This window comes from Mustela nigripes, chromosome 9 (genome assembly GCF_022355385.1).
Source record: "Mustela nigripes isolate SB6536 chromosome 9, MUSNIG.SB6536, whole genome shotgun sequence".
In the NCBI taxonomy this organism is placed as follows: Eukaryota; Metazoa; Chordata; class Mammalia; order Carnivora; family Mustelidae; genus Mustela; species Mustela nigripes.
The window spans coordinates 76,120,258-76,128,882 of record NC_081565.1 but is presented as its reverse complement, the minus strand read 5'-3'; the positions used below and the strand labels follow the sequence as shown (position 1 = coordinate 76,128,882).

Genomic DNA, 8,625 nt, shown 5'->3' with positions numbered 1-8,625 from the left:
TACATTAAACTATGTACACATCTATATAAAAATGTTCAGCCTTCAACATATTGATAGCAAATATTTTCCCTGAATCTTTACCTTACAGTTTTGTATGCTATTTGACACATAATGCTCAAAACATTGCGTTTTGATTTGTTTTTTCAAGTAAGCTTTAATACTGATGGTGGGGCTTGAACTCACAGCCCTGAGATCAAGAGTTGCATAGCTCTACCAACTGAGCCAGCCAGGAACCCATCTGAGCTACTCTTTGAGTCTCCTATTCACTCACCTGCAATGTAGCATCCTATGAAATTTCTCATTAAATGACCACCTCCTATAGTTCAATAGGTAGATAGGTAGATAGGTCTTAGTTTTTACATTATTGTTTCCAGTGTTGTACTATTTCCAATGTTTTATTATTTCATCTCTGTGACATCTTTTGTATGCACATCTTTGGTAAAATGCCTAGCTTTGTGATATGTTCTGAGAAAACGGTTGCCGTTACCTTCCCATCAATAGAGAAGAACACTCGTTAATTTGCTCATGCAGTTTTTATTGACTATCTACTATGTGACAGGCACTGTTCTAGTCAGTAGGAAGAGCACTGAACAAAAATGGACCCTCTCCTACCCTCAGGTCAAACAGAAGGGGGAAGAAGGTTTACTGTTTTTTCCTTCTACAGCAATTTAACTGCTTCCCCCACTTGCTTGCCATCCTTGGTATTTCAATTCCAGTTCTTATCCTGAAATTTCTAGTGGCAACTTAAAGTGTAAGTATAACTACAAAAAGTACGTTTATACTATTTTTTTAACCTACAATAAGGTTATTATGAGAATTAAACAAGATGCAGGTAAAGAGTACTTGGTACACTGCTTGACAATCAACATAGCCTCTGTGAGGTAGATACTATTTATTGTTTTTCATATTACAGTTAAGGAACCTGGGGCTCAAAGATGAAAAATAACTTGCTTAATGTTACATAGGTAGAAAGTGGCAGTACAAACCTTTGAATCATGCCTGACACCAAAGCCTTAATTCTTAACCACAGTACAAGTCTTCTGTTCTAGAATATTCTCATTAATGTCAACCCATACTTAAATCCTACAGGTATATACACAACATTGTTCCCCCCCCCCCCCCCACTCACTGGCATTTATTACCCTTTCTCAATTTTGGATCTACTGTCATTAACAACAAAAAGTATACAGGGACAAGTTACTCAATTACAAATCCAACACTCTAGACGTAGTACAAAAGTTAATTAACTTAATCATTGATAGTCAACTCAAACACAAACTGCTTACTTTATTTTTTAAACAGTAACACAATAACTTACTTGTAACAAAGTCACTGAAAGAACAAAATAAAAACAAAGCTAATGAAGAGGAGTTGCTTCATCTCAAATGAGTTATCTCCTTTAAACAGGAAAAACTACCATTAGTCTAGTGGTTCTCAAAGTTGTCCACGCATTAGGATTGGGGAAAAGGAGGACTGGTGTTTTAAAAAATAGCTATACCTAAGGCCCATCTCAATTAAATGGGAATCTCTCCAGTGGGGCTCAGGCAAGGATTTCTGAAGTGTTTTCTGTGTTGAGAACAAGTCTAAAGTAATAAGCAATAGAAACCATGCCCTCAAAACAATTCAAAATCAAGAAATTTAAAAATACAACTAAATTTCTTTCTTCTTACCTAGGAAAAGAGCAGGGGGGCAACACCTATTTGCTCCTCATTGTTCTTTAAGCATTTATGATTCCCCAAAGTAGAGTTAAACAAGTATCAAACACTGGAAGCTATGCAAACATGCTACCCAAATGGAAATTTTCGCTACTTTACATTTAGAAAGTTCTTTTAAAACTATGCCACCTTTAAGAATCCCCCACATTTTAAGTTTGCATAGATGTTTAAGTTGGCTATCTGTTCAACTAAGAAGAGGCAATACAATGTACTAGAAAGCATTTTATTAATAAGAGTTATTATAAAACAATATTCACTTCATGTACCACAAATTAACTTTTTGGTACAGAGAAGAGGAAGTATGTGTTCTCCACCTACTTTGAAAACTATCAGAATTCCTTTTTATAAGATCAGTATGTTCAAATTTCAAGTCTAAACATAAATTTTTCTTTAAGAGTACATATATAAAATACTTCCCCTGTAACTGTACTATATCCTTAACAAACCCCCTTGGGAGTTTCAGTAGTGACTGTAGGTATTTATTTTTCAAACAACTTTTCCTCATTTCTTAGGTTTGGGAATGGTATCACATCAAGTATGGAAAATAACGTTTCTCCTTAAGAATATGTGAATTCGTTTAAGAGATGTCTCCTCAAATTCAGAAAAACCTGTTCTTCAACTCCTTCTGTCAGGACTCCATGTCAATCTCAACCACTTCATTCTTGCCTGGAAGCGTTGCTTCTGGCAGGTTATCTTCAACTACATCTTCGATGTCTGCCAGATCAATAGGTGGTAAAGGATTCCTCCAATACTGGAAGGAGTTATACTGCCAAAATTCTTCATTGAGCTTTGGGAAAAAAAGAAAAAGGAAAGTATATCAACAGTTTATAGAAAGTCACTTTTTTTTTTAAAGCAAAAAATTTTCTTGTTTTAAAACCAAACTCACTTAAGATTTTGTGGTCTTTTATTTTGCATCTTCAACAAAGACACCTTTAAATTCTGCCTAGTCAAAGTGCTTCATGGACTCAGTCAAATCTGTGCATTTTCATATTCATGGACTTGTGAAAATATTTTGTTAGTAGTTTATTTTAAAAGAATTTCTTCTTTTAAAGAGCTTCTCTTCTTGATAATTTTCTTCTTTTCAACCAAGAAAAACGCTGGAAAATGGGTCTGGGTTTTTTTTTTTTTTTTTTTTTAACCTTTCAGTGAGGAAAACAATTTATTTAAGAAATACACACATACCTTAAAACTTATTTTTGGTCTTTCCCCTGAGGTTTTGGTATTTAATTTAAGGGGCTGACTTCATATAAGATAAAGTATTTTGACATCTTGCCAAAAAACTTTTAGGCTATAAACATGCTAAATAGCAAGAAAATCTTAAGCTGATTATTTTATTAAAGATATAAGATTTGGTACACGGCAAGACTTTTAAATCAGTATACTAACACTGATAAATGCAAGTGAGTACAGGCCCTTTTAAAATTCAACAGATTCCTCTGAAAGGCTATAATATCGCTTCAAGCTATTACTAAGTGAAGCTGATGTTCCAATGAAGTTCAAAACTGGCAAAGAATGTCAAAAGCAACCCCAAAATACTTTGTGCAAGGAAGCAGCACTGGAATTATATACAGGATTCCAAGGTGACCAGTTTGAACGTTAACACCCTACCCAGATGAATATTTATATACCTATACTATTCAGTTGTGTTTTCACCTTAGGCTCATACTTGCTGACACACCCCTATCCAACAGAAATAACGAAAGCCACGTACGTAATTTTAAAAAGTAAAAAAGAGATGGAATTATTCTTAACGATATTTTATTTGACCTGATATATACAAAATAGTATCATTTCAACAAGCAGTCAGTACTTTTAAAAATTAATGAGGTATTTTACACTATTTTATCATACTAAGTTTTCACAATCTGGTAGATATTTTACACTTTTAGCACTATTCAGACTGGCCACATTTCAACGCTTAATAGCCAGCCACATGTCGCCAGTCACTTTACTGAACTGCACAAGCCTATTAGGAAATCTCAATAGGAAGTACATGGAGAGCCTTAGACACTAAGGCTTAGAGAATTAAGAGTGTCTTTGGAATTTCTTTATAATGGGATAAAAAAATGTAATAATCCAAATGATGCCCCCCTCCAAAATTAATTTTGATAAGCAAACAGGGTTAAAAACAAGGGTCAAGATCTCCACCTTTTGGGAAAAATCTACTGTTCAAATTACCTACTTTAAACATGAGCCCAGAAAAGATCATTTAATGACATCAGTGTAACCTAATAGCTAAGAGCACAAAGTTTGCCACCAGATAGATCTGAGTTTGCATGATAACTCCACCACCCACTAACTCTGACCTTGATCTAAGTCTGTTTCCTCACTGGTAAAACGCAGGGCTCTTTAAAAAAAAAAAAAAAGTAATAATAATAATAATATTTATTTATTTATATTTATTGATGGGATTTATATTTATGAATGGGGGGATGCAGGAGAAGGGGAGAGAGAATCTAAAGCAGGTTTCATGCCCAGCACAGAACCCAACTCAGGCCTTGATCTTACAACCCTGAGCCAAAATCAAGAGTCTGATGTTTAACCAACTGAGACAACTAGTGCCCCCAGGACTCTTTCAAATTCAGGATTAATACTGTAATTGCCCAATACTACTAGATATTATATCCCATGAAAACTATGAATCATTCATTATTTTCTTCTTAGGAATAGAAAAAAACATTTCTGCTTACTTTCCATTAAAGATAGCTAACAGGGCCAGCAGAGTAATGGATCTGCATGAAGTGACACCATCATGAGAAAACACATAAATATTTAATTAAGTAATACCTGGTTAGTTCAGTTCTCTGGTTAAAAACACCAAAACAAAACAAAAACAGAAAAAAACCAACAACAACAACAACAAAAAACATCTGAGATAACTCAAAAAATATTCTGAGGTTCTAGGACAGAAAAAAAGGTATCATTATTCTGCCTCAACTGAATCCTCAATGTAGAAAGGACCTATTTGAGAAACTTTTCCTAAATGAGATTCCAAGGATGAGGACAGGGACTATTCTGAGTGCCAGGAACCAGGGAGAGACATTTACTACATAAATTGAAAAGCCTTTTTAGCTTCTCCATGTTTTCATCATAACCTTGTATCTTGGTTATTCACTATAAATCTCTTAAAACCCAAAACCTCCATCTTTGGAGGCAGGAAAGAAGGGAGCTGGAGAAAACAGGTTCCTCTCTTAAATTTGCAGAAGACAAGAAGCTCACAAACAAAACCAACAAAAGGAAGAAACGTAAGGATTCCTGGACTTTTGCCAAAAGAAAAGAGGAGGGACTGTCTTCATGAAGAAGGTATGCCTTTGGCCAAGCTTAGTCCTCGCCCTGAGCCTGCAGTGACTAGGAAGCAGAGATCTGCCAAATGCAGTCACTGCTGTGAAAGATACCGGTGTGTCTGAAAGATTCGAAGAAGGTTTCTCTGTCAGTCTGCTAAAAAAATTCTCCTTCCTTGCCTACCTACAATTTCCATATTTTCCTCTTATCAATCTGTGGCATACTGCAGTCAGTATGTTCTGGTAGAAAAGACAAGCCTATTTATAGGTGGGGTACCAAAATGGTCTAAGAGGAAAAGTTTTCAAAGTGCACAGTAGTTATCTCTGTATCAAATAGGTCTGGATGACTTAGCATTCTGGTTTTTTTTTTGTTTGTAAGTTTGTTTTTTAAGGTTTGCCACTGGCAACACACGAATATAACTGTAAATTCTAGTTATTGTTTTCAAAACATAAGGGCTATCATTTGGTTTTAAGTAAGTAGATTTTGAACATCTAAAAGCAATCCGAAGTCTTAAAAAATCCCTCATGTTTTCTAAATTCCAAGACAACTGGGGGTGGAAATATTTACAATTTAGAATTTCATCCGGAAATGCTCATCGTTCACTGTCCAAAGGTAATTTCTCACAACCACAGAAAAAGCTCTTTCCTAACTATCAAATTCTCATTTTATTGGGTTTTTCACCAAGAAGACCTGCCAACGGAACCTTAATTCACTTTTTGTCTAGCAAGGCATTTGGAAAATTCTGTAATATACTTAAAACAATGGAAAAATGTGAGCTGGATCCCACGATGTCGTAGTGCTTGAAGAGGTTGGTGAACTGAGCCCTACGTTTGGTCTTTCTATTGCCAAAGCTTCTGGTAAGTCAACCCAGAATTGCCAAAAACCAGCTTTAATTCCTAAGTCTGGGCCAAACCTGTCCAATAAATATTACTAATGCCAGCCACAAACATACTTTAAAATTTTTCTAGTGGCCACACTAAAAAAGTACGACAGGTAAATTTTCATTCCATTCTACTCAACCCAGTATCTCCAAGTTCTTTCAACGGGTAATCAATATAAAAATTTTTGAGATCTCGCAACTCTAGAGAGTATTTTACACTGAAAGCACACCCCCCTCTGGACTAGTCACGTTTCAAGTTTTCAGTTGCCCCACAGTTGCGGAGGCCATGTTGAAGAGCGCAGATCTAGACAAATCAGATCTTAGGTGCAGAGATGGGGCAGGCCCGTTCCCTCCAAAATCGTAACTCTTAACACTCTCTGATCCTAGTATAGTCGCTTTACTTTACGGTCGAAATTAATTTTCAACAATAATCCTTTTTCACAGGATCCGATCTAACACTGTGAGTTATTAAATGCCTTTTCCCAAAACAGGGGCGTGGGGGTGGGGTGGGGGTTCTTTCCTCTCTACCAAAGGGCTTACCATGCCTACCGGCCGTCCAACTGATGGCCACCACATTGGTCACTCTCCTTAGAAAGATATCTATCACGAACTGTAGAAGAAATCAGCGTTAAGCCAAGGAAGGTGCGCCGCACCTTTCTCCATGTGTCGTTGGACAGACCTATCGCGGTTCCCGGTGAAGTCTCCAGAAAGCTCACGTCGGTCGTGACCCACACTCCCGCCTTCCTCTTTCTTACACAGGACAGAGGCACGGCCGGTGCGCGCCCACGTCTACCCCACCCCCTCATTTACCCAGGTGCTTTCGGGTGCTTGACCTCATGCTTGGCAGGTTTGGGGACTCTCCCCAAACCTGCCAAGCATGAGGTCAAGGGCTCTGAGGCCCTTCCTGTGCAGCCCGGGAGTCCGAGTCCTTCCTGCAGCAGGGACCCCGGCTTTTCACGCTCTGGGACTTCTTGAAGAACACGAGTCACGACGTGTTCCCTCCCGGGGCGCGCAGGGGCTGCGTTAAGGGTGACCCCCGTCCCCTCAAGCCGCCCGCCCTCTGGAGAGGTCAGCCAGCCCCCGGCCCCTACCTGGCGCGGTGCTGCACCCCAGTCTCCCGGCCGGGGCTCTGTGCGCCCCGCCCCGTCGTCGCCACCGCCCCTCGGGGGCCGGGCGCCCCGGGGCTCCTCCCCTGGCCCGCGGGGCCGCACCGGAGGCTGCTGCAGCGGCGGCTCGCCCGTCTCCAGGCCTCGGCCCTCACGCTGCACGCCGCCCGGAACGCTGCTGTCCCGGCCGTCGCGACGCTTGCTGGGCGAAGCTGAAGGTTCAGTCATAGCCCCCGCGTCGATTTTGCGCTTTCGGGGCAGCTCCGGGACGCCGACGGGCTGCCCGGGATGGGAGGCCCCCGGCGGCGGGATCCAGAGCGGCGGCGGGGGCGGCGACGGCTCCTCGGGAAAGTCGCAGAGCAGGAGCCGCTTCCAAGGCACGTGGAACGTCAGCGGCTCGGCCGCACGCCGCTTGGCCATGGGCCCCGGAGCCTCGGGCGGAGCCCGCCGGGCGCGGGAGGCCGAGCGCGGATAACTCCGCGGGCGGAGGGCGAGGGCGGGGCGCGCGAGGGCGGGCGAGGACCAGCCCAGGGCGAGGGGGCGCCGGGCAGGTGGGGCGGGCGGAGGGGGCGGGGCGGCTGGGCCCGGCGCAACCCCGCGCGCTGCCCTCCCTGCACTCGAAGTACTGCCGGACGTTGGGGAGCTACCGCGAAGCGGCGGAGATTCGAACCTGCGCACAAGTGTGCGCGCGCGTACTCGCGCCGGCCAGGCGGAGCCGCTGGTTGGTGGAGACTGGCGGGGCGCGCTCCCGAACGCTCCCGCGGCCGGAAGTGCGCGCCCGGGGGGGGGGGGGGCGGGAAGGCGGCTGCCGCGTTATTAAAGGCCCAGTGGCACGGTTTCCCGGAGGGCGTAACCTTGTTTCCCCAAGGGCGGGGAGGGGCTATGCAAATTTCGAGCTTGGGGAAGCCGTGTAGGTTTTAGACCTTCAGGATGTGTTAATTTTCCCGTGGAGTCAGTGGCCTCAGGGACGCTTGCGGAGGTTGAAATCACCTCCAGGAGCTACAGACTCTCAGCGAACTAGGGTTGAGAGGCACTGGCGCCGCATGAAATGATCCTTTCGGGCGGACCGCTCTACAGGGGTGGGGACTGAGGGCAGTCGCTGAAGCCGACACGCAAAGCCAAGCACAACAAAATCCACCCAAAGGGTATGTTTTGCAGTGACTGTCGTGGATTGGCACCGCATTCTTCGAAGATCTTTTGAATAAAAATTCACTGATGAAAAGTTGCAGAGGACATGTGCAACTCATCCAAAATAGCTCATCCCAGAGCCAAGCCTTGCCTGTTCCCACTGAAACCTAAACTTGTTTGGCTCTTAAATTACGTGGGAAGCACACAGAGCTCCTTCTAACTCGGTGCGATGATCTGTAGTGAGATTCCAAGACCTTCCTTACAGCTGAATTTGTGGTCAAGCGAAGTGAGGGGGGTGAGGGCCGTGAATTTGCTATAGCTTGTATTTCGGTGGTTGGTAAAGATACAACCAAGTAAACAAAAATGAGGAAGAGAGCTGCATGATCTTGTAGAGATAGTGCAAGGAAGATAACTATCCCAACTGGGAAGTACTTAACCTATATTATTTACCCCATGCCAAGGTTGTGAGAACATAGGCAACAACTTACTTAATAGGCACAGAAATACAGTCTGC

General features: G+C 42.7%; 1 protein-coding gene across 2 annotated transcripts; it reads right to left on the bottom strand.

Annotated features, from left to right (window-relative positions):
* Positions 1–877: 877 nt before the first annotated feature.
* Positions 878–7,760, bottom strand: C9H9orf40 (chromosome 9 C9orf40 homolog). 2 transcript variants are annotated; one of them, XM_059411849.1, is made up of 3 exons: positions 6,969–7,760; positions 6,418–6,487; positions 2,410–2,502 (listed from the first exon to the last, which is right to left on the bottom strand). In XM_059411849.1, the coding sequence occupies exons 1-3, from the start codon at positions 7,401–7,403 to the stop codon at positions 2,495–2,497; spliced, it is 513 nt and encodes a 170-aa protein (XP_059267832.1). In that variant the 5' UTR covers positions 7,404–7,760; the 3' UTR covers positions 2,410–2,494. The 2 variants fall into 2 exon arrangements, with proteins under 2 accessions (XP_059267831.1, XP_059267832.1); XM_059411848.1 differs by lacking the exon at positions 6,418–6,487 and having other exon boundaries at positions 878–2,502.
* Positions 7,761–8,625: the final 865 nt, after the last annotated feature.